Source organism: Eleutherodactylus coqui, chromosome 9 (genome assembly GCF_035609145.1).
Source record: "Eleutherodactylus coqui strain aEleCoq1 chromosome 9, aEleCoq1.hap1, whole genome shotgun sequence".
NCBI classification, from domain to species: domain Eukaryota; kingdom Metazoa; phylum Chordata; class Amphibia; order Anura; family Eleutherodactylidae; genus Eleutherodactylus; species Eleutherodactylus coqui.
The window spans coordinates 141,975,021-142,002,079 of record NC_089845.1 but is presented as its reverse complement, the minus strand read 5'-3'; the positions used below and the strand labels follow the sequence as shown (position 1 = coordinate 142,002,079).

Sequence of the window (27,059 nt, the reverse complement as noted above, 5' to 3'; positions counted from 1 at the left end):
TGCGGTGAGCTTTTCAACACAGCATCCATGTTGTAATTCTCACCTCCGGTATAACTGGACCAACTAAAGACAAGGTTGCAAATTCTGCAACATAACTTAAGTCTGTACAAGTCCTCCAAACAGTACACTGTGAAGGAAGTACTATACCTGTGTCCCAGAACAATGGGTTCGCTTTATGTACCTTGTTTTATATTCAGTTGTCCTAGCTAACATATGTACACATTTTAGGCTTTCTTAAAGCTCATAGAACCTCATTTCCATCTTCAATGCATGCATTGACCCATAATCCTTTCTTGAACAAACTCTACTCGGCTTTTAAATGTTCCAAAACACATCTACAATCATGGATTAAAGGATCAAGAATGTCAGGATTTTCAATACACTGGCTCTTAAGAACGGCTTTCATTATTACACACTGCTGCTGAGTCATTATATGTTTTGTTACAAAAGGTAGTTCCTGAACTATTTTACTAAGCAATTCTTCATGCCATGCAAAATTAATAGTTTATGGATGTCTTTGAGGCTTTTCCTTTTGAGTTCATAGGCTTTACCAACCTTAGTGCTTTTGAGAAAAAAAGTCCTTATTGCTCTTGCAGCTAGTCACATGCTGGTCTCACGTGTCTGACAATAACCTGTTTCACCAGTGTCTGAGTGGATTTCTGGGACAAATAAGTGATTTTCCACTTTGCTTTCCTCCTGATTACTGTCCTCTTTAATGTCCTCTCCCGCCAAGTAAATGTCCTGAGTACAATTTATATTGATTGTTTTCTGCAGGGAGAGTACATCGGTTTCCGCCGCAGCATAGTTTCCATCATTCTTTTCCTCGATGCAGTTAGTTTTGATGTCATCCTGAGTATCATGCTTTGAACCACATACCTGCATGAAGTCATCGTCTTCCGTGTCTATTTCTGTAAAGCTGCTTCTCTTCTTGGAAGAGAGTGTAACAAGTTTGGGATTTTGAGACGGTGATGATGATGGCCTTGAAAATACACCTGGCGACTCTGTTTCTGTTGGTAGCTCTGAGGCTGAATAGTCTTGAAGAAAAAGTGTGCTTAGTTGAAGATGAGTGTATAGAGGGTGTTCTATTGTCTTAGATGGCATCCCGCTTGTGATATTCGTTGGATTTTGGAGAGAACTCCCCTTTGCCGGTTTGAAATTAACTTTCAAAGATCTAGACCTAATTGGTTTATTCAGTCTTATGGAACTCGGGCTGCCTTCTCGCTCAGTACCCATTTGTTCTTGGAGAAGTATCTTTGGGGTTCCACATTCGTTCCTAGAAGATGACTCTGATAACTTGTACTCGAAGGTGACATCTTTGGGAGCAAAACCTGGGTATTTTGTACGTGGCTGAAAGTGAGACATTTTACCCTCCCTGCCACCTTCTTCAGGAACACAGTATGAAGGGAACCTCATTTCAAGGTTACTCCCCTGAAATGGTGTAAGAGGGGATCTTTCTGCTTCGGTAAAGTCTGTTGCACAACTGGCAAAGCTGTCAATGCTTGAGACACTTCTCATGTCAGTTACTATATCTTTTGGAGCAACAGATAGCTGGTTTCTCTTTGTTGAAACATCTTCCATTTCTATTTCCTCTTCATATGCTGGAGGGATGACTGATTGCTCGTGATAGGCAGAGTTAACACTAGGATGTGACTGTGCTTTTGTGATCTCATTGTATAGCTCCTCAAGTTTCTGGGCACTCAAATGTTGTGGGCTGGAAGAAGAATTGTTTAATAGATCTTGGGAGTCATGTTGACTGACCTCCTGATATTTATTGTCGAATGATTTATTTGAACTTGTCTCAGACAGTGTCCTCCTTGCCCATTTCCATCGAGTTGGGGACAAATGATTATCATTAGCACTCTCTACTTTATTAGTTCCGTCGGCAGACTTATCTACAACAATATCGATCAGCTCCATGCTGCGAGCAAATGCATCTTTTAGATTCATAGACACAATGCTCCCATTTCTCTTAGCTCGTTCAAGTGCTTCTCTCCTCTTTATTGCTTTCTCCTGTCTTTTCTGCTCTTTGTAAAATTCTGAGAAATTGTTTACAATGATTGGAATAGGCAATGCAATCACTAAGACTCCAGCAATGCAACAAAGACCCCCAACTATTTTGCCAAGTAACGTCTTAGGATAAATATCTCCGTACCCAACTGTAGTCATAGTTATGGTTGCCCACCAAAATGATGCAGGTATACTTGTGAATTTGGTAGCATCTTCATCTTTCTCAGCAAAAAACACCAAACTAGAAAATATCATTATTCCCATAGCTAAAAATAATATTAATAGTCCTAGTTCATTGTAACTTCTCCTGAGTGTGAATCCTAGTGATTGTAGACCTGTAGAATGTCTGGCAAGTTTAAGGATACGTAATATCCTCATAATTCTGAAAATCTGAACCACCCGACGGACATTTTGAAACTGCAGAACACTCTTGTTGGATTCCGTAAGGAAAATTGTCACATAATATGGCAAAATGGCCAATAAATCAATTATGTTCAGTGGGCCTTTGAAAAACTTCCACTTATTTGGTGAAGAAAGAAATCGTAGTAGATACTCCATTGTGAACCAAGCAATGCAAACTGCTTCTACATGTGCCAACTGAGGGTTATCATTAGGTTGTCCAAATTCATCTGGTTCTTGCAGATCAGGTAGTGTGTTCAGTGATAATGCGATGGTCGAAAGCACAATAAACAGAATTGATATAATTGCCAAAATCTGAAAGACAAGATTAAAAGAAATCATTCAATATTGGGAATATAATTACAATGTAAATCCTTAATATAGCAGATACGTTTCATCAACACTTTGTATTAATACAATCGGTTACATGTGGCGTAAGTCAACTTTCAAAAACAACTCAAATTTCTGTAATGCACCGTCATTACCATCATGAATTAGACCAATAGATGTACCCATTTAACGCAGTAGCCGATCTTTTCTTTCACTTGAAAGTTACCATCTTAAATACAGTATAAAATAAAGTCATGTTTTTGACTTTTTTAGGCTTGGATGAACCATTGATTTCTTTGGATGTTTTGCGATGCTTCATTTCATTTCCTTTGCATTATTAGCAGTGGACCGATGTGATCAGAACATCATTGTCATGTGGCTGTCTTAACCAGATAACCGCTTTCTTGTATATTCCCTTATACATTACCTATCTAGCTAGCTATCTAGAGGTTTTGTATCACAAAAATTAGCTTAGAATATGCATTTCAAATTGTAGATGCTAATTACGGAAATAAAGAAGTGCTGCCTAGATCCCAAAATATGGTGGAAAGTACCTGTTCAAAAAGGGCAGCAGTATCACATCCTTTAGAACGTCTACTGTAATATGCTTACAGTCTTAGTTCATATGTATAAGTTTTGTGGTGTTTTCTGCTGCAATAACATAAAAATATCAAATACATGGTAGGAAAACCCACACGTAAAAATTGGAAATTTTAGCTTTCTATGAAAGCAGGTCTGTAACTGTTTGCGTAGGGTTTGCCTGGGATTTTCAATCCTTCGGATAAGGCATATATGTATGATTGTTGAGTCAGAGCCCTGAATCTCCACTGATCAGTAGCTCAGTTCATTCAAGTGTGTAAAGATGAGCTGCAATACCAGGCATGGCCACACTCATGGCACGTCACTGAGTCTGGATAAAAAACGAAGAGGCCCCTTTGTTCGGCTAGTCAGTAGGGCTCCTGGGTTTTGGATCCCCACCAGTCATATCTTGATAGCATTTCATTTAGACAGGTCACAAACTGAAAGACCCTGCTGTGAATTTTGGTATAACCATGTGTGTTGCCATTCATTTTTTTGATGTGTCTTTTACTATTTGCCAATAGCCCCTATCACACGGCTTCATAAATACCTGAGCCTGGCCATGAAGGAACATTTTTTACACTTGAAGTTCTGTTGATAGTGATGTTGTTACTCCTTTAATTTCTTTAATTACAAATACTAGAGTACTCATCAATACATTGTTGCCCTTTTTGATTCTACCGCTGCGTCAGTAACCTCCGTTTTGTAAAGCAATAGTCAGTCTTACAATTTTATGGTAACAATACAAAGAAATGAACAAGAAATATCCTAAAACAGTAACCAATCAAGCTTCTATGCAGAGTCTGTAGAAACGTAGACCTCATGTACCGAGATTAATTGCATTATTTACATGTGTTATTGTAGTCTACGCCTGCTGGGGAAGCTTAAAACCCAGCAGTAGAAAAATGCTAAAATATAAATGGCAGATCAATAGCGTCTACCGGATTTGTAAAGTTTAATAACAGCAGCATGCACACAAGTATGACTAAGCATTGCGAAAATATAATTAAATACAGCAGATTCCTTGGGGTTAGGTACAGAACGTTAGGAAGAGGGAAAAATAGAAACTTCACAGTTGTATCCTGCATTTTAAGAAACCGCTTAGAAATGAAAATGCTTTTCTAGAAAATTTCTGTCCTGTGTAATTAAAATCCTGATTAAATATAAAACTCGTCTGCAGCAGTGAATATAGGTAGGTAGCTACATAATAAAATACATCTAATTAAGCCTATTATGTGCAATATTTATCCAGAAGGTAAAAAAAAAAAAACTCCTATAAAGATGGCAACTGTTTTTGTGTAATTGAGAATAATTCTTCCCAAACAAGGTTCTGTTCACAGCTGTAATGGATCTGTGTTGTGGTGCGCCGGCCACGACACGGAAGTAAGTGTGTGCTGACGTCACAATGTCTGCCCAACCCCTGTGACCTTAGTGTATGCGCTTTGTCATTCGGTGTTAGGCGCCAACGTGTTGATATCTATTTGCTGTGTGGCGTTTGATTGGTTGGCCAGGAGGTGTTTTTTTTCACCTGGCCAATCAACCCTCATTGTAGTATATAAATTCCAGCTCCTCCTCTCAGAGGGCGTTGGTTATTCCTCTGCACAGTGGAGTTCTAGTCTGGTCCACGTCCTTCTAGTGCTAGCTCACAGTCTGATAAATCCCTGGTGATTTTCCTTATTACTTGGTGTAACATCTGCTTCCTAGTACTGTTGGGACTATTGCTACTTACAATTCCCCATTCTTTAGTTTCATTATTAATGTTGCTCTCCGAATTATAACTGCTGCGCATATCTGGACAACCAGTATGTCCGATCCGGACAAAGTGTTCTTGGCGTCTGGCTCGGACGTTACAATCTGTTTACAGATGGAAACTGGCAAATCCTGAATGATGTAATTGATTAAGGTCAGTCAGATATCTGTGGTGGTTCAAGAATTTCTGATAGCTAGAAATGCACTTTTTTAATGGGAAAACAAGACTAACAATACTTTAAAAAAAAAACAAAAAAACTTTTTTTTGTAGTTATAAAGGTATAAACAGAAATATCCAGATCTTATAAAATTTGTAACCCAGTTTCCTTCCCATTTTTGGGGATTTCAGATTTCAGACACTTTTGTATTTAGCTGATATCAGATAAAAGTCATATCTACTAGACAGTAGATGGCACTATCTTTCTGAATGTTATAGACTGCAAGTAGTATGTTTTTAGATGTGTGTGTGTGTGTGTGTGTGTGTGTGTGTGTGTATATATATATATATATATATATATATATATATATATATATATATAGTTTTACTTTAATATGCTGTAGAATTGTGAACCCCATCACTTTAGTCAGTCATTCAGTGTGAGTGGATGTGGCTTGTTAGATTAACATTCCCTACGTGAGAATGTTAGAATTCAGAATACATTGTAAATGGAACAGAAAACTCCTAAATCAATAAATGAAGGAAGCCTTCTGGACTGTATTATGTTCTTATGAATATATAGAAAACAGGCTGTTTAGTAAATACTGGAGCGGAATCCCCATGGCTTTGTTCTGCAAGCTGCAGAAGTGATGAAAGAATTCCCTGGTGCTGTAGATGGAAGGCTCTGTCTCACCTGGCTGCTCGGCATATGCTTTGCTTTGTTTGCTAGTGCAAACCATCTTTACATATTCATTGTACCTCTATGCTTATTTCCCAGTGAAATCATCTGTTTGCCTACGATAAGTACAGAAAAGCAATGTTTATTCTCTCTGGCTGGCTGTTGCTGAAATATAAAACTTTTCAGAGTTATGGGGGGGAGGGGGAGGGGGGGGGGTTGTTACAAAAAAGTTCAAAAATTGCTTTGTTAGCTCTAAATAGGGTATTTTAATTCAAAAGGAGGTCATCTCAAACGTGTAATCATATTTCATATTTAGTTATGTAACCCCTTTTTACCCCTTAGGGATAGCCTTTTTTTTCATCATCGTTTTTTCCTCCCAATGCTTAAAAATGTATAACTCTTTTAATTTATCTAACAAAATAGCTGTCTGAGGGCTTGTTTTCTGCTGAACAGGTTGTATTTTTCAGTGGAGTTATGTAATGTGCCATAAAATGTGCTGAAAAACTTTTTAAAAAATTCTAAGAGGTGTGAAATGGGAAAAAAGTACAATTCCACCATCTTTTTTGTGCCGCCATCTTCTCACAGCCATAACTTTTTTTTTTTCCATCGACATAGTTGTGTAAGGACTCAGAATACTTGGGAACCTATCATTTATAAAGTCCCATGGACATGTTCTGTGTTGATTATTGATATGTATGTAAGCCCCATTAGCCATAACCAGGACCATCATTTGGGAATAATTACATCATGCACTCTCATTGATTCTGATATGTAACGCTTTATGAGAATATCTTTTAGGACTACCGGTCTACAATACTTGTCCATGCACTTTATGCGAAATGGACAGGAGTGATAATCTTTATGGAATAGACTACCTCCCTAAAGGGCTTTGCAAGACCCAAAACCTGCCATTAATCAAATATTCAGGGGGCAATAAGCAACTTTGTAGCTCACTTATACTGCCAAAATAGTACTGATATCCACCAGTCACATGGTGCTACAAGCCAAGTTTCCTCTGTTTCCGCTAATGTCAGATGCACTAAATCTATGAGCCTTTGCAGCTTAGTGTACAGGTCCATCATCTCCAACCATGGCCATGCTCACTTGCATCATCTCCAAAATCACAATCTCTGGCTAGCCTTTCTTCCTTTTGTACTGTGAGAAATGTAGTAAGAGTAGCTCCAGATGTTCGTGGAACCGGAAGTGGCAGTTGCGAAGAATTGGCATGTGCAAAATGGATCAAGACCAGCTATAAGGCACAAATTCATGAAAAAGGTAGTGAATTCATCATGAGATCATCGCTTATGATCTGTGACCAGATTAAAATTTGGTTCAGGACTTGGCAAAATCCTTTCAGGGCTAATGGCCACGGACAGATTATCGCTGCGGAATTTGCAGCCAGACGCCCAACGTGTAGACATGCCATGTTAAACAATTCTCCCCTGCCCGCAAGTGGAAATCAAATGCGATTTTCCGCTCGTGGGGGAGAATCGCAGCATGTTCTATCTTGTGCGGAAAATCGCATGGACGACTTCCATTGTAGTCAATAGAAGCTGTCCGTCCCGCGAGACTTCCGCTATGAACACAGCGGAAGTACCGTGAGAATCCACGTCACAGCCTAGCGCCGGTGTCTCATGCGCTACACTGCGCATGCGCGCCGGCTCACTGGCCAAGACTCTCGCCGCGGATCCAAAGAGGTGAGTATAGAGTCTCTGACGGGCGCCGGCTCTGATTCCACTGCCATGTTTCGCAGTCTGAATCCGACCCAGCCGTGGGCATGAGGCCTTAGAGTAGATCTGCCGGTGATTTTCTGCAGCAGAAAAATCTTCAACAAATCCTTTCTGAAATCCCCAACAACATCTGCAATGTATGGTGCGTATTTTGACATGAACTTTAGTGCAAATCCGCAGCAGATTTCACCCCTTCAATCTAATTCAATTGAATGGGTGAAATCTGCTGTGGATCTGCCAAAAAAAATCCACATCAAGTGGTGCAGATTTTGGCGCAGATTGGTTGCGGATCTTTCCGCTGCAACAAATCCACTATGTGGAAATATTTTCTATATCTTAAGTTATAGCACAGACCTATTGCAAATCATCAGAACAAGCTCTGTGTAGCCCACTAGGCAAGCAAAGAATGCTGAGAGATTTCAGCCGCTCCAGTCTATAAGGAGATGTTATAAGCTAAAGGTAATGAATGTAATTAGAGATGAGCGAGCGTACTCGGTAAGGACAGATACTCGAGTGAGTATCGTCCTTACCGAGTACCTGCCTGCTTGCCCGCAAAGATTCGGGTGCCGGCGTGGGTGAGCGCTGTGTTGCGGGAGGGAGCGGGGTGGAGAAAGATCTCCCCCCCCCCCCCCCCGTTCTTCCCCGCTCTCTTCCGCCACTTCCCGGCACCCGAATCTTTGCGTGCGAGCAGGCAGGTACTCGGTAAGGACGATACTTGCTCGAGTATCTGTCCTTACCAAGTACGCGCGCTCATCTCTAAATGTAATGTATTCACAGTTGCTCGAAGATTTTATGTAGGTTCAAATAGTGTAAATAATTTATTGTTTAGTTTATTTTCTGGAGGTCTAGAAATTGATATATAGAGTAGATTATCCAAAACACTGATAGGGGTAACACCAGGGGCGTAAGTAAGGGCTCAGGGGCCCTGATGCAAAAGGTGAGCTGGGGCCCCCCTCTATCTGTACCTGTACCCGTACCTAAACCATGCTGCACAGAGACATACCTTGAAGCTTCTGCGCCCCAATACAAAACCTGTAACAGGGCCCCTGCTTTATTCATAGTACTGGGCTCCCTATATGGAGAAGAGAGGCCTTATGGGCCCCCTAAGGCTCCTGGGCCCGGGTGCAACCGCATCCCCTGCAGCCTCTATAGTTACGCCCCTGGGTAACACACCAACACCTAAATATTTAAATTCCCACCTCTTAGAAGCCCAATAGAAGACACAAGGCTGCAGAAATACAACTACAGAGTGCAGTAAGTACGCACCTGACATAGTATAATAAGTCAGCTCTGTTTGTGAATGCGGGAACACAATGGAGTTTGCATTGTTTCACTCTGCAGGCCATCATGTATTGTGCTGCAATTCTAGCTCTGTAGTGAATCATTACAAAGTAACGTAGTTCACAGGAGAAAACTACCTAGGAAGAAATGCTGCAGATTTCCAGACAAACTGATTTATATTCATATGAGCTCTAAGTGAATTCTGATTAATATGTTTCCTCTGTGATAAGTGTATTCTTTGTAACAGTAAATTCAAAGCCTCTTGCCACTTGGGCTTAGTCATTTTGTATCGTTCAGATGCGTTTTTCTATTCCTACATCCTTTTAAATATTCTCTATGCAAACAAGATATTTGAAGCTATCCTTTGAAATGCTTTGTACGAGTTTTAACCATTGTCTGCGCAGACCGAGCAGCAGTTATTTTAGAAGCTGGAGATCGTTATTACAGATACAAAGCACATCCAGGTCTAACCAAAGAGCAATTGGAGAAAGAAAGTGTAAATCGTAGAAGCGGGTAGGAGGAGTAACAACAAATTGAGCACAGCGACCCCTTGCAACCACTCCCCATCAGCCAAAGGGGAGAGGCACTAAGAAGCAGTGGACATGGTTCATGAAGTATGACTCTGCATGGACGGACATATATTTGCATGGCTGCATGTGATACCGTATTTTCACTGTATCGGTCATGGCAGGGGAAATGCATAGACTGGTGCAACTTCCTGGGGTGCAGACGCCATGTGCCATATTTCTTTTCTACAACTGCTGCCTGCATACAACGTTTCTCCAAAAATAAGACACTGTCTTAAATAAATTTTTGCCCCAAAAGAGGCACACTGTCTTATTTTCAGGGGGTGTCTTAATACTTACCTAGCAGGCAGCGTTCCGGTCCCTCATGCTGGGCATCGGCGCTCCAGCAGTCTTCCGTGTAGTCTTCAGCGAACATTCTCTTCCTGGTAACGGGGCTTGAATATCCCGCCTCCAGCAAGAGATAGCTGTGATTGGATCACGAGCGCAGTGGTTCAGCCAATCAGAGTCGGCATTTGATGAACCAATCACAGCTATTCAATGTTATCATTCATTGAAGGGCTGTGAACTACACGGAAGACTACTGGAGTGCCTCAGCCCAGCGTGAGAGACCTGAACGCCGCCTGCTAGGTGAGTTTTTTTTATATAGTGTAGCTAGGGCTTATTTTCAGGGGAGGGCTTATATTTCAAGCCCTTCCCGAAAATCAGGGTGGGGCTTATTATCGGGGTAAGTCTTATTTTCAGGAAAACAGTGTATTAGTTCACGTCTACCCCCAGTAAGGTATACATCGATTGCCGAAACATCCATTAGCTCATTGTCTTAATCCTACGGCCTCACTCTAAGCAATCAAGGGCTCTTTTCCACGGGTGTTGCAAAATACCGCAGCGAATCTCCGCCGCGGGGGCCGCTGCCTGGGAGCAGGAGCTGGCAGGCGGATCTCCGTGGTCAGCCTATCTGACAACTAGACTGACCGCAGAGAATGCTGCGAATTGCTGTCCGCGAGCCGGAGAATCGCTATGAGATAGATAGCAATGCTATGGAAAGTGTGCATTGCGTTCCCTGCAGCCAGATTATCGCCGCAGGGAATGCAATGCAAAAACGCCCGTGGACAGGCAGGCTTAGGCACTACTGGGTTGCTCCACCTTTTAGAGTTCATACTTTCCTGGGGGTCATCAGTCCTGAATTCCCATGGCAACTATCAAATTGAATAGTGATTATAAGTACAAAGAAACCCCATAACCAAAAAAGCATGGTCACCCGATGGGTAATGCCAACATATCTACATTTATCCTAGCACTTTTTAGCCCCATTCCACTGACACCAACCCAATATGACATTGACAAGTCTATAGCAGCTACAGAAGCTGTGCCTGCACTTGCACTCTTAGCACTAATCTTGAAATATAACTTATTTAATTCCTATATTACATAGTTACTGTATACTTTGTTTAACTTTAAAGCCATTTTCAGTTTGGCCATTCATTCATATGACCTTTAAAGCACATGTATACTTTGAGGTCACTTTTCAGAAAAAGCAATGATGCGTCTGTACATGAGGAATAGCAATATTTTGGTCATTAATTTGAATTGTATCCTGTAAGTAGTTTTACCTCCTTCAAGCTTTGCATTGAATTCTCAGATTTCTCTGAGCTTGTGGGTGGAGACTAGCTGCTATGATGTCTCCTATACACTGTACACACAGAGAAGTGGAGATCCTGCTTCCCTATATCTATCTCCTATATACAAAGAAGCAGCAGCATGGAGGACATTCACAGAAGTACTGAGGAGTGCAGCTGTGTATACAGCATGTTATGAGATAAAACACTTATTAGAAGCTACAGCCAGGTCTCTGTGTGAGTCTCTCTGCCTATATCACCCTCCAGCAGTTCCTTCATCCTCCTACTCATAGATTTCTATGAAAAGCAGCAAGCACATATTCCCACACTTCCTGTAATCCGTCTTGAGATGGATTTCACTTGACTGAGGCGGTGGATAGCAAGATAGAAGGAAGTAAGATGCCTTGTGGCCAGAGCGCACAAAATAGGTCATTTTAAGTAAATAAAGTGATTTGCACTTTTGCTAGTTATCACATTGGCTATCACATAAGCACAAGTTTGGTGAAAACGTTGTAACTAGAGATGAGCGAACGTACTCGTTAAGGGTGATTTCGCAATTGAGCATCGCTTTTTTCGAGTAACTGTCTACTCGGGTGAAAAGATTCGGGGGGCGCCGGGGGTGAGCGGGGGTTGCAGAGGGGAGTGGGGGGGGGGGGGAGAGAGAGCTCCCCACTGTTCCCCACTGCTACCCCCCGCTCCACCACGCCGCCCCCCTGGCGCCCCCCGAATCTTTTCATCCGAGTAGTCAGTTACTCGAAAAAAGTGATGCTCAGTTACTCGAAAAAAGTGATGCTCGATTGCGAAATCGCCTCTTAATGAGTACGTTCGCTCATCTCTAGTTGTAACCATTTAAACTTTATTACTGGTACTACCAAATACACATGGACGTTCTATCTTAGGAAAGTTCAGGCAGCATGATGCTTTGGAATAATAGGAAACACCCTAATTCTAAAAAAAAACACCTTAATTGTGCATTACGATATTTTGTATCAACTTAGGCACTGTACAATATACACTACGGTTGCTGCAGAGCCTCTTTTATTGAAGGGATCTCTTATTTCACTCAGTGGTCGTCATAAAAGAAAAAAGTTGCTACAAAAAAAGGTAACCTCTTTTGTAGCGGCACATAATCGTCAGGTTCCGACCTCAGAATATGATGCCTATACCGATATCACTTATAAAGATGTCAATGGAAAATGACTATTGATGTACAGAATAAAACAATACGTTCTGCAAATGTCATGGAAGAGCTTGTGCCGATCAATATACTAGACTGTCTCCAGAAAAACCATTCCATTCAGTCTTTGTTCAGACACAGACCATTTATAGGACCGGCGTGGGGAAAGTTGCTCAAAGTCTATAACAAAGCATCAGCACATTTTATGAACAAAGACTAATTACCAACATAAGTGAATATTAGGCTGCTAAATGCCCAGTAAAATGCATTGATTTATGGGAGATCTATACGTAAATATGCAATAGTTGCAATGTGTAATCTGATTTATTCCCTCGTGTCAACCAGAAGACATTATTGTATTTGTGGCCTATTTCGAGAACCGCAGAAAACATAAGGATACGGTTACTGGAACAAGTCTCTAGTTGCAGATAAAAAATACTGTGTTAACAAGAAAGCCGTCCCAGCAAATCATAATTACCGATTAAAGTCACTTGCACATGAAGAACGACATCTAAAAGAGAATGATTGCCGAGGGTCATTATTGTTTTTACTATTTATGAATGTCTACAAAGTTGTCTCAAGCTTCTGTATATTAAAAAAGGTGCTGCATATAAAAATCATGTAGAGTGCTACTAGAGATGAGCGAGCACCCAAATGCTCGGGTCTGCGTTATTCGAGTCGAGCTTTTCGTAAAATTCGAGAGCTCTACTCGAGTAACGCACCCCATTGACTACAATGGCAGACTTGAGCATTTTTGTAGGGGACCCGCCGGCTGCCGAGCTTTTTTCTTTTTGTTCTCCCCCATGCCAGCCACAAACTACGGTTGACGTGTGCAGTGGGGAGGGTCCAAAACTGGGGCAGGGTCGAACACGGCGTGATGCTTGCTTGAGTAGCCAGCACCATCGAGTACGCTAATACTGGAACGAGCATCAAGCTCCGCAGAGTACGGTCGCTCAACTCTACTAGCTACGCTTAGTGTATTGCAAAAAGTTCAAAAATGTCTTCCCCAGGCCTCATGTCCACGGGGGTGATTTTTGCTGCAGAGCCTGGAGCGGGCGTTCCGCTTCGGATTCCGCAGCAATAACCCTCCATAGCATGCTATGGAAAAATGATTTTTCATGTACATGGGTGGAAACCAACTGCAGTTTCTGCTTTCGGATGAAAAATGGCAGCATGCTCCATTTTACTGCGGTTCCCGCATGGATGGCTTCCAAATCAATGGAAGCCGTCCGATCCACAGTCTGTCCGCAATTACAATCCACGGTAAGTCCGTGGATTCTGCGGGAAAAGCCGGAGTTTGAAAAAAAAAATCTGTACTGTGCATGTACGCCAGCGTACCGGCCGGGACTTTCGCACACATCTGCAGTACAGAACTTCAAGACACGGACACGCAGGGTCGCCGGGCACAGGCAGATTCCGTGCGGGATTACCCATGTGGAATGTGTCCGTGCCCGTGGACATGAGGCCTTAGGAAGCAAAGGGTATGGTAATAGAGCGCAACACCCTCGAGGTATCAGTACTTTGGGGGTTGAGTTCCACAACACAATATAGACTTCTGTTTATGACAGTCTGTGCTCTACCTATAGGGTGAAGCAGATGTAGACTGGCAAAAATATTTTCTTTGTTTGCCAATCAAGAACATAATGAAAAAACGCAAATTCCCCGATAATTCCCCGCTCTGTTATCAGAATGATTCCACTTCAAATCGAGGAATTCCAATAAAACGAACATATTAGGGTACTGTTGTGTAAATGCATGGATTCAATAAATCAGCGCAGATTTGGCTGAAATTGTATTTTAATATCTACACTTATATTAGTAGTGGGATAGCGAACCACAAATAATAGGAGATGGGGAGCTATCAAAACTTAGAATAAGGCTGCATGAATGCTACACAGGCGCATACACCGAAATATCGGAAACTATAGAAATGTATAGATTTATGAAAGTCACAAGAAGAATAAAAACATTGTAAACAAGGATGAATGCTGCAGGATGAAGGCCAGACGACATCCCAACATGTATCCATAACACACAGCTCAAACACAAAGCACGCCTTGTAGCAGCTAGCGTTACAGAAGCTTGAGATTCCTGCAGAAGACTACAAGTGAGGCTTCTTTCACATGAGCGCATATTGGCCGCCTTTTTCATGGCCGCCCGATATGCGCTATGATCTGATGCATTGGATTCCAATGCATCAGATCACATGGGCGTATTTGCGAGACGTAAAAACGCCCAGCCGGCCAATATAGCGCCGGGCGTTTTTACGTCAAGTTCAAAACATAGTTCTGGAACTATGTTTGGGCCAGAATATGTCAGGTCGCTTCATGGGCTTCTATGGAAACTTACCTCTCCCCCCGCTTGGTCTCTGCAATGGGAGGGGGCGGGCCGTAGCTAAACGCCGATCCGCCCCGCCTCCTGCCATAGATGGCTATGAACAAGGGGCGGGACGTGGCGGGGCTAAGTGGTGCCTTGTCCCCGCCCCTTATTCATAGCCTTCAATGGGAGAAGGCGGGACTGACCGCTGACCGGCGCTTAGTTTCGCCCCATCCCGCCCCCTCCCATTGCACAGACGTAGCGGGGAAGAAGCTAGGTAAGCCTGCGATGGGGAAGGAGGGGAAAGGGGCGATGGCCTGGTGACGTCGGTGCATTTGCGCCGGCCTCACCAGGCCATATGAACAGGCACACAAACGTTTGATTTGTGCGCCCGTTCACCAGTTTTTTCGCCCCCAATGTAGTGTATATCGGCTGGCCGTGAAAACGGCCGTCCGATATGCGCTCATGTGAAAGAAGCCTAAGGCTGAATGCACACAGGCGGAAATTTTGCACAGAATTTCCGGCGTTGCACGCTGCCACAGGATTGCATTCGTTTATACAATCTTATGCAGACAGCCGCGATTTGACTAAGTGAAAACTTGCACGGTAGCAAAATTGCGGCATGTTCTATTTTAGTGCGAGCCTCGGCTGACATGCCGGCTCTGTACTGCGTATATGCGGCTGTGCGCCAGCTGGCACATCGCAGAGCAGAGAGAAGACGCCGGACGGGTAAGCGAGAGGTCAATGCAGGGGTACGGGTCGCATCCCACTGTGAGAATCTTGCAGTCAGAATCCGACCCGGCCGTCTGCATTCACCCTAAAGAGAATAGTAATGCGTAAAAACACCTGATTCAGAGTCTAATAGATATTAAGAAAACACAAACAATTAATAAAGAGCAAGAGCAGAGTGCTAAATAATAAGAAACCATGACAGACTGAACGATACTTAACCCATGTGAAGGGGAAAAGAGGCCTGGGATGGCACCCACCCCGAGGCACGTTCTGGCTGAAGTAGCCTTCATTGTTCTATGCCCATAGTAACCAATCAAAGTGGAGCTTTGATTTTTTTAAAGCACCATTAGGGTATATACAGATGGGCGATTGTGAATTCAGTCTGTAAAAATCTGTAATTTTCCGCGCATCTTTTCTGCATACGTTTTTCATGCGCATATAAAAAAAAGCTTCTTAATTCTCTTTTTTTCATTTATGGTTGTCATGGTTACATTCGTTTACAATTGATAGCACCAGCATCATGCAACTGCAAACCATTTTTATATACGCATCCAAAGATACGAATGGGTGATTTTCGTATGCAAATCACCCCAAAATAGGACTGTTTATTCAAGTAAAAAGAAGCCCATATGAATATTCATATTGAGATGTGTTCTGCGTCCGACCGACTTTGGAAAGATTTCTTTGGTCCAAAAATTGGAAAGAAAAATCTTTTATTTAAATAAACCCTTATAAATAAAAGATGCGCTGTGACCGGTTGTTATGGGCAACAAAGACAATATTTCTTTTAGACGCGTTCATAAAAGTCCCCCATGAGTGAACATATTTGTGGTACGTCTTTTTTTAAAAATTTTTTACAGATTTTAGCATAAAAGTTGCAAGAATGATCAGCTATATAACCTTTAGACCCAATATGAGCCTGTCCAAGCAACCTTCAACCCTACAAGAGCTTGTCCAAGCAACCTTCAACCCTACAAGAGCTTGTCCAAACAACCTTCAACCCTACAAGAGCTTGTCCAAGGACCCTTAAACCCCACAAGAGCTTGTCCAAGGACCCTTTAACCCTACAAGAGCTTGTCCAAGCAACCTTCAACCCTACAAGAGCTTGTCCAAGGACCCTTAAACCCTATATGAGCCTGTCCAAGCACCTTTCAACTCTATATGAGTCTGTACAAGCACCCTTCAACCTTATATGAGCTTGCTCAAGCACCCTTTAACCCTATATGAGCTTGTCCAAGCAACTATCAACCCTATATAAGCCTGTCCAAGCACCCCTCAATTCTATATTAGCCTGTCCAAGCACCCCTCAATCCTATATAAGCCTGTCCAAGCAACCATCAACCCTATATAAGCCTGTCCAAGCATCTTTTAACCCTCTCCAAGCCTTTCTAAGCAGCCTTTCGGTCCCTACACAGATGTACAGTAAATAGCAAGCTATCAAGGAAAGCGTTAACACATGAAGAATTCTGTACCGAATTCTGCGCTGCTTAATTGTATATTATTTTGCCTGAATCTTGTGGGAGATGCTCAGTGAGGATTTGATTTTGCAGATAAACAGAACTTTCCTCAGTTTTTAAAGACAACAGGATATGTATGTGTAATGTACTTTTCAAGTTCCTTATTAATTACACTTCACAGAGAAAAGGGGTTGCCATGGCGACTGTTCTACTTTTAGAATATTATGAGGAAGTGCATCTAGATTTTGCAGTAATACATATGATGATCTGTTTGTAGCGAGGCGAGTCTGTTCTGCTATTTTTAATTGTTTGTTACAGTGAGGAGGAGAGTCAAATGTTTATTTAATCAGTGGGATTTATCAGTAAAAATCCTAAACCGGATCGAGTTCTCATTTCAATGAGAGGGAGAGGAAACGATTCTTTACGGAGGGCCTTCATTTCACGGATGTCCTGTCACTGCAACAGAAATGCTGCAGTATGATGAACACATCAGTCATGGGAGAACAGGCTGGTTTAGTATTGGAGTGTGATGTAAGACCTACAGACATTCTGCCCCAGATACGGCTACACTGATATGTCACTTCTGGAAGGTATTGCTATTTTACATGCCTGCACAGTGGAGCAAAAGGGGCTCAGGTTAGCAGCAGGTCATCCGCATATGAAACACCTTGCAGTCGGACAGTCTGGTTTGTCGGGATGTCAGGGACTAATAGCTACATTCAGTCTTCATATCCTCGCCCGTAGCTTTGGCAACATCCAACTTTCCGACGGTGAGAGAGTGGGAGGCGTCTGTCATTATATGTTTTATTGCGATGTTTATACAATTTGGGTAAACCGTTGGCATTGTAATTCCTTAGGTGGACACGGATTTGTAAAATTAGGATCTCCAAATTTGGTAGGTTAGCATGGTGGTGCTGTTGACGTTATAATTTGCATCACCCGTGTGTCAATAAGACATATTGTCATGGCGCCACCGGGTTCCATATGTGGGCACGAATCCAGGGTGATGTCACGAGGTTGGCACTGGACCACATGATGCATGATTTCATTAGCGCTGGATGTCAAGGGAGAAACTTCTCCCTTCTGTCTTGAGCTGACGGGCTGGCTGGGGTGATTGGTGTCCATTAACACTTTATGTAAAACGATCGCTAATCGCTTTGCGTGTAGATGGAGCTCTAGGCTGGTGGTCCATGGGCGATTTGTCATAGCGTGATCCGCAGCGATAAATTGACCGCGGAGCACGCATGGCACGCTTTACATAGGATAACTATGGAAAGAGCAACCCAATGTACACGAACGGAAAATTGCAAGTGATTTTCCGCTCGTGTTTAACCCCTTCATGCTCAAGAGAGGGGCGACCTCTCTTCATACAGCGATGATGTCAGCTGTTTATTACAACTGACACCTGCGGGCAATAGCTGCAATCGGCCGTAAGGTCGATCACAGCTATTAACCCTTTAAATGCCGCTGTTAATTCTGATGATCCGATGTTGAATGGTCCCGTACGCCCCCCCCCTCCCGTGGTGAGATCAGGGGAGCCGTGCAGGTATCATGGCTGCCAGGGGCCTTCTGAAAGGCCCCAGGGCTGCCTTGAGAGACTGCCTATCAAGCCATCCCCGTGGGGTGGCTTGATAGGCTGCCTGTCAGAATGCAGTATGACGTAATGCTATAGCATTACATCATACTGCAGAAGCCATCAAAGCATCGCTTGTATAGTCCCCCAGGGGGACTTAAAAGAAAAGACCAATAAAGTTTTATTAATTGTAAAAAAAAAAGTAATAAAAGTTTAAATCACCCCCCTTTTGCCATATCTATAATTAAAAAAATCAAAATCATACAAGAAAAATATATATTTGGTATCGCTGCGTCCGTAAAAGTCCAATCTATTAAAGTAGCACATTATTTACCCCGCACAGTGAACGTAGTCCGAAAAAAAAATAAAGAGCTCCAAAAATGCACTTTTTTCAGTTACCCTGTCTCCCAGAAAAATGCAATAAAAAGCGATCAAAAAGTTGTATGTATTCCGAATTGTTACTAACGGAAACTACAGGACATCCCACAAAAAATGAGCCCTTGCTCAACTACCTCGATGGAAAAATAAAAAAGTAATTGCGCGCAGAAGATGGCGGCAGAAAATAATTGAAAAAAATTAAATGTTTTTGAAAAAAAAAGACTAGTACAGTAAAAAAAACCTATACAAGTTTGGTATCGTAGTAATCGTACTGACCCATAGAATAAAGTTATCATGTCGTTTTTGTTGCGGTTTGTGCGCTGTAGAAACAAGACGCACTGAATGATGGCGGAATGTCATTTTTTTTCCATTTTACTCCACTTAGAATTTTTTTTAAATTTTTCAGTACATTATACGGTACTTTAAATAGTACCATTAAAAACTACAACTCGTCCCACAAAAAACAAGCCCTTATACAGCAACGTCGATGGATAAATAAAGGAGTTACGACTTTTTTAAAGGGGGGAGGAAAAAAGAAAAAAGGGGGGGAAAAAAAGAGGCCACGTCATTAAGGGGTTAAATGTCGCAGCATGCCGTGATTCTCTGCGATGAACCTATCATTAAGGCCAGCTGTCCGTGGGCGTAGCGTTTTCCCGCAGTGAATTTCTGCCATGGGAGATCGCTAAAGTCACCACGATTTTTAGCGATGAACCTGTCATTAATGATAGGAAAATCACAGTGTGCCGCGATTTTTGTACGTGAAGGGAAAATCGCCACGATTTTTTTTGCTCATGTAAATCGGGCTTTGCTCTTCATAGTTATTCTATGGAAAGAGTTCATTGCATTACCCACGTGCAAATTATTGCCACGGGTAACACATTGAACCATCGCCCGTTGACAGGAGGCCTAAGATAGGTTCATCATATTCCGTCCCGCATGTGGACACTCAGCCTAAGGCTTTATTCCCACGAGCGTAAATCAGCTGGCCGTCTTCACGGCAGGCCGATATACGCTGTTATCTGATGCATTGGATTCCAATGCATAAGATCACATGGGCGTATTCCTGAGATGTAAAAGCACCCAGACAGGCCAATATACCGCTGGGCGTGTTAACGTTGGGCCCAAAAGATAGTCCTGGAACTATCATTTGGGCCGAAATACATCAGCTGCTGCATGGGCTCCTCCCCACTTGTTCTTTGCTCCACCCACTCCCCGCCCCTTACCCACAGCTAGCAATGGGAGGGGGTGGGACAGGGCGGCGCTTAGCTCCGCGCCTCCCATTGAAAAGACTGAGCGGGTAGGAGAGTAGACGTGAACATGTCAGGGTGAGGGAGGGGAAAGGGGCGACGGCATGGTCACCTCGGTGTATGTGCGCCGGGGGCCATGCCATGTGAACGGGCGCACAAACAGTGGATTTGTGCACCCGTTCAGAAGTTTTAACGCCCTATATGGTAGCATATATCGGCCGGCAAGTTCTCGTGGGAGAGAAGCCTTAGTGTGTGCATGTGAATATGCGTGCAAGATAGGGGAATTAGATTGTGAGCATTAATAGAGCTCCAGAGTCATGTGGATGCATTATTTGTACACATCCGTCAATTTATGAAATTCAATTTCTAAGGTCAGGGCTTTCATTTAGAAAATGCTCTGTATACAGTAGATTGGAAGCGCTTAGAAGCAACGTCTGCTCTGCTTTTGTTGTATTGTCCATTGGATGTTTTTCAATATCTCAATTTGAATTTTTTGTACTGCGGATAACTTATAATATTAGTGATTATTATTGTAATACAATTATGGTATGTTCAAAATACATAAAACACCGCTATAGCTACACTATAGACTATTTTGTACGTGCGATGTTCGTGCAAGGCGTAATCAGGTATAACATCCACAAGAACCTTGGCTTACAAAATCGGCATTCCCTATGAATTTTGTAATGGAATAACAGTTTAATTCTGGCATGTCTTTCCTCGCTGTATGTACTATACACTATTTCACACGGTACCAGATTTACAGGTAGTGATTTTCTCATCAGCCTAAATGGTAATGATGTCTGTATAGATCCCAAGGATCCAAGCTAGAGTTGTGTAATACAGGAAAACTGCGGCATTCAGTAGTTAAAGCTCCATGGTTACAGATACCTCTGCTAGTGAATCAAAGAAAACATAATGTATATTAACCGCAGCGGCGAACCCCAGGCAACAGGCTTATCCACCTTAGACTAAAGGCAAAAACATCTAATAAATATTACAGCATAAATAACATTACCAGCACTGATCCCACTGCGCGGAATATTAAATAGAACAAGTGCAGAAGAAGCACATCTATCTGGTCAACATAAGCTGTCACTAGGAATAGCTTTATGCACCGTTAATGGCCATTGTAGGGATTTCCTGTGCTGTACATAAATCTCAGGAGATTTTAATCATTTTGCTAGTAGTATAGCACAGAGCATTGTAATGGATGACAAGTCTGGGTGGAAATCTGGAGCAGGTTATTCAGTAGTTTAGTAATAAATTATCTTGATAGATACTTGGCAGTAATAAGAAGGGATTACATTGACTGCAACTATTTTTAGTGGTGTCATTGTTATCATCTGTTTGCATAAACATAATCTAGTGTCAGGAAAATGCCACCACGACGTTCCTTTGCTCCTCTCTAGTGGATTCAGTACAAACTGTTATTAAAAGACAACATCTAGCAACAGACCTCTGGAACCTTCAAACCATCGGACCACACAGAAAGCCCGTCTATCAGTAGCGACATGTCTAAATTAGATCCAAGTGTAATTTTATCATTAGAAGTAGTGTTTATGTCATAGTTACTTAGCACAATTGAAAAAAGGCATATGTCCATCCATTTCAGCCAAAGGCTAAGAGAGTGAGGGTGAAGGGCACCGGTGAGGGTAAACTTCAAAACTTTGTTTCTCCTTATTGTTTTACTTTTCTTCTAAAAGACCTACAAGGAGTGAAACCATTTGAGACAGAGACTGAAGAAGTCTTCCTCTCACATATTCTTTCTTATGGTTCCATCCTGGTTTCCACCACCATTCAGTTTTCTGTATGGAGAATGGAACCCAGGATGGAATCAGTGCTGGTGTTCTGTCCGAGCTGCATGCAAATCGCCTTGTCCGGACCACAAGTAATAGGTTGTTCTGAAAGGATGGATGTGTACTCAATATACTAACACAAAATATTGATAATGAAACCAAAAAAAAAAGAAAAACCAGGAAAACTGACCCTAAGCTACTAATGTGACGAGGCACCGACTAAAAGCGGAGGTCTCACCATGATGAGGGCAACTTTATGTCAGGAGCTTTGGGCAACCCTGGCTCTCCCTAGTTGGAAGCAGGAATAATATTTGCAATGATAAGTAACAACAGATGCAGTATAGATGTTCTACTAAACAAGTCATGCCAGACTAATTTAAGTACCTCAGTAAAGCCGGTGACAAAGTATCTCATACCATCCTTATTGAAAAAATGATCAAATATGGGATTGACAAGGCAACTGTTGGGTGGATTCACAACTGGCTGAGTGATCGCACTCAAAGAGTGGTCATAAATGGCTGCACATCCAAGTGGATGAATGTATCACGTGGGTACCACAAGGCTCTGTCCTGGGCCCAGTGTTGGTCAACATTTTTATAAATGATCTGAAGGAGGGAATTGATGGGAAACTGATCAAATTTGCAGACGACACAAAGCTAGGAGGGATAGCTAATACTAGGGAAGAGAGGGAGAGTATTAAAAAAAAAATAGAAAAGCTTGAACAGTGGGCAGCGACTAACAGAATGGTATTTAGCAAGGAGAAATGCAAAGTCCTACATTTGGGCAAGAAAAATGAAGAAAGCACATACAGAATGGGAGGAATTGGGCTAAGCAGTAGCACATGTGAAAAAGACTTGGGTATACTAATAGATAATAGACTGAACATGAGTCTACAATGTGATGCAGCAGCCAAAAAGGCAAACACAATTCTGGGATTTATTAAGAGAAGCATAGAGTCTAGATCACATGAGGTAATTATCCCCCTCTGCTCTTCTTTAGTCAGACCTCATCTGCAATACTGTGTCCAGTTCTGGGCACCTCACTTTAAAAAGAAACCTAGATAAACTGGAGCAAGTTCAGAGAATAGTTACAAAGATGGTGAGCGGTCTGGAAATCATGTCCTATGAAGAACGGTTAAAGGATCTGGGAATGTTTAGCTTGCAAAAAAGAAGGCTTAGAGGAGACTTAATAGCAGTCTACAAATATCTGAAGGGCTGTCACTGTGCAGAGGGATCAGCCCTATTCTCATCTGCACAAGGAAAGACTAGAAGCAATGGGATGAAACTGAAAGGGAGGAGACACAAATTAGATATTAGACAGTGAGGGGGATCAATGAGTGGAACAGGTTACCACGGGAGGTGGTGAGTTCTCCTTCAATGGAAGTGTTCAAACAAAGGCTGGACAAATATCTGTCTGGGATAATTTAGTGAATCCTGCATTGAGCAGGGGGTTGGATCCGATTATCCTGGAGGTCCCTTCTAAGTCTACCATTCTATGATTCTATGATAATGCAGGAGAAATAAGTTAGGAGATACAATGCCTCAAATATCCTTAACACCAAACAGATGACAGTGGAACAGGACAGGAGCTGCCAACTAGACGAGAGACACCTTCAGACTAAAAGTATAATGGCTGTCCCCAGTGACTAGGAACCAGAATAGATGTATACAGACGTGATGATTGGCCGGCTGGGACACACACATCTCAGCCAACCAATCCATCCACACTCCGGTAGAGAAATGCTCATATTGGCATTAAATGCTGACATGACTGTATATTGGCTTTGCTTTTTCTCTTCTTGGTTGTATGCATCATTTTTATTCATTTGGTTTTCCTGATTCCCTGTGCTGGTTCATTTCCTGGGGTACCCAGGCTTAGAGTAAGGACACCCAGGAACATGCAAGGCCTGATTTTGGATCAGGGTCACTCTTTTCAGGGTGAGTGCTCTGTACTTGTTAGTGACAATAACATGTTTGCTTCCATTCTGTCAGCTTTCCGTTTTATTGGACAGGAAAATAATGCAGTCTGCAGCAAAAATCCAAAAACTTGAAGGAATGGAAGCCTTTCTGTCTGCTTCCTGTTTTTTTTAAACCAATCAATGAGGAAAATATGGATTTTTTTTCAGTTTTATCTCCATTTCTGCTTTCAAAAACAGAGAAGACGGAAACCCTAACACAATTCTGAATGGTGTCTTAGGCTTCCTTTCCACGGACAGAGCGGGATACGCCCGCGGATTTCTGCCGCGAGAGTACTGCGTTTAAAAACGTGAGTGCCCATGACTAATCGCGTAATTCTGCTGACGAAATCCCGAGGTCTCCATTAATATTATATTAATAGAGAACTCCCACAATGGAAAAACGCGGTAAACTAGAACATGCTGCAATTTTTTTCCCGTGGCGGAAATCTGCATGTGAGCAAAATCACGCATGTGAGCATTGTGCTATTAGCTTCAATAGAACCAAATAGCAGCGGAATTCCGACGCGGATTTACGGTGAAAATCCGTTTGTGGGCATTAGCTCAAATTGTTGTGTGATGATAATTAGAGATGAGCGAGCGTACTCGGAAAAGCACTACTCGCTCGAGTAATTTGCTTTATCCGAGTATCGCTGTGCTCGTCCCTGAAGATTCGGGTGCCGCTGCGGCTGACAGGTGAGTCGCAGCGGGGAGCAGGGGAGAGCGGGCGGGAGAGAGGGAGAGAAAGATCTTACCTCCGTTCCTCCCCGCTCTCCCCTGCAGCTTCCCGCTCCGTGCCGGCACCCGAATCTTCAGGGACGAGCACAGCGATACTCGGATAAAGCAAATTACTCAAGTGAGTAGTGCTTTTCCGAGTACGCTCGCTCATCCCTAATGATAATGTCTATCAGTGACAATATATACCCAGGCTAGATATAGACAGTAAGCTCTGCTATACGCTGGTAGAGGACAGGAAGATGGCTTTGTTTCATCAGATCATATTCACTTCATTGTCCTTGAGTTGTTCTTTTCTTCCAAGTTAATTAAAATCCTATTAAAGGGACTCCACACATACCATACAAGCTGCTCAATCAGCAGTAAATGGCTGATTGTTACAGGAACAGGTGAGAATACTCAAAAATGGGCTTGCTTCAATTAAAGCCTATTATTGTAAAAACAATAATAGCATAACAATACTGGCTACACTGTTCCCAGAAACGCCTGCCGGTTCTGATAGCCAATTCATCTTCTCTACATTAGGTTATGTTTACATGTGTTGGATCCAATGTGGGTTTCAAAGGATCCACAGAAGAAGTCTAGCGTTGATTTCTGCAGATGTGCCAGTAGATCTATATGTGAATTAGCCCAATTGTGGTTCATAGGGGCAAATGTGCAGCTCTTCTGTGCAGAATCTATAGCAATAATGAACATGAAGTGGATTTTGTCAAGTTGCTACAATGCTACAAATCACATGTAGGTGAAGCCCATGCTTTCCTATTGGGTTCTTCACACATGCGATGTTTTGTAGCATGCGACAACCCGACACAAAAACCTTGTGGGTCCCGTGATATGCATGCGACTCGTGAGGTTTTGTAGCCCATGTTTCCCTATGGAGCATTTCTCTCTGTTGCATCGCACGAAAACACGATTTTTGTGCAGCGCGATGCAACTTTGACAGTAGGAAATTCTACTGTCAAAGCTCTAATCTAAGCCCTAGCTGCAGGGAAAAAAAAAAAAAAAACAGTATACATCACCTTAGAAGTGCTGTCAGCCCGGCCAAATCTTCTCCCTGAGTCCACAGCACTATTCTCCTTCATCTCTTCTGGCCAGAAATTGAAAAATCTCCGCCTCCTGGAAGCGCTGCCTCTGATTGGCTGATGCTTAGGCAATCACAGCCAGCAATCAATGAACCAATCACAGCCATTCATCAAGCACTGGCTCTGATTAGCTAAGCATCAGCCAATCACAGCCAACGCTTCCAGAAGGCTGGGATTTTTCAATCCCCGGCTATAAGAAATGAAAAAGACCAGTGTTGGGGACAGGAGAAGCTGCAGCAGAGCCCGGACAGAGCTTCTAGGTGAAGTATACTTTTTTCTTTTTTTTTTCTGCAATTAGGGCTTATTTTCAGGGTTGGGATTATATTTCAAGCCCCCACCCCCTCCCCCCGTTCTGTCAGGCTGTAGGCGAGGCGCGGATCCAGAACATATGAGTATGGCCACAAAGCCTCCTGTACATGTAAATGACCGCACGACCTATGACGTCACAAGGTCATTAGCGCTCACACAGAGCGTTTACACTGGCAGACTTCACCACTGCATCACGGGCTTCTCGCTCAGCGCCTCACTTCTATGGGGAGCATTTACACGGGAGCCCGTGATCCAGCGATGGTTTTTATGCTGACTGCAAACGAGAAGTGAAAGTAGTAACTAACTTTTTGGCATCTACACTGAACGATTAGCGCTCAATTTAGTTCGTTTGAGGATAGTTGGCCCTTGTAAATGGCCCATAAGTGACAGAAACCAGGGAGAATCTGAGCAAGTGGTTATTTGGATTAATCACATTACACCATCCAGGATAGCCAATCTGATTTTCTATATATTGGCTGCAGCGGTCTTCCGATGACATCATCTGCCACAACAAATACCGGGACCACAGCGGGACTGCAGGGAGCAGGGAAGTAGACTTCCTTTTCTTATTTAAAACAAAGTATGTTATTTGGTAACCTTTAATTTACGGCAGTCGCGATTGGACTGCAAATGTATGAAATATCTGGATATTAGGGGAACACACATGTAGTACATCATTGCTGTGTGTCCTGTAATGCTTAATACAATCATTCCTGTAAGAATACCATTAGTGGAGCTTAGCTGAGTGCCTTGTAGTTATCTAGCTAATTATAGATCTCCCAAGACATTTCTGCTCCACAAGGCACTATATTTATTCTTAAAGCTCCGGCAGCTGTAGGCTGCAATATCTCCACTGCACTACTTCAAGCAAACTTTGCTTTTATACACTGGCCTACTTAGTCTGAAAGTCCGGTAATGAGGCGCTGGCGCAGACATGTCAGCTGCGGCTGAAGGAGGCTGTGGATAAGCCGACTACTTTACTTGACAGAAAATGCACCTCGTGGTTTAGTATTCAAAGTGAGCAGAGATTACCCGGCTTGTGTCATTGATTTTATGAATACGGCTAAGTACTGCGCCGCGTGAATGCAGAGCACAAACATGTCGGGAAAGGCACAATGCCACGGTCCTTCTGGTAGCCACGCAATCTCCGCATAATGTGCCTGTTTGTTGTACAGTCATCAAATGGGTAAGCGAATTTCCAAGACACATAATACAGAGCAGCGTGAGAACACAGACTTGTTTTTTATGG

General features: G+C 42.7%; 1 protein-coding gene across 1 annotated transcript in view; it reads right to left on the bottom strand.

The window, feature by feature from the left end:
* Positions 1 to 491: 491 nt before the first annotated feature.
* Positions 492 to 27,059, bottom strand: part of KCNB2 (potassium voltage-gated channel subfamily B member 2) — a 258,851-nt gene continuing 232,283 nt past the window's right edge. The window contains exon 3 of the mRNA XM_066578577.1: positions 492 to 2,721. Within this exon, the coding sequence (XP_066434674.1) occupies positions 601 to 2,721 (2,121 nt within the window). The 3' untranslated portion in view covers positions 492 to 600. The remainder of the gene's footprint in view (positions 2,722 to 27,059) is intronic.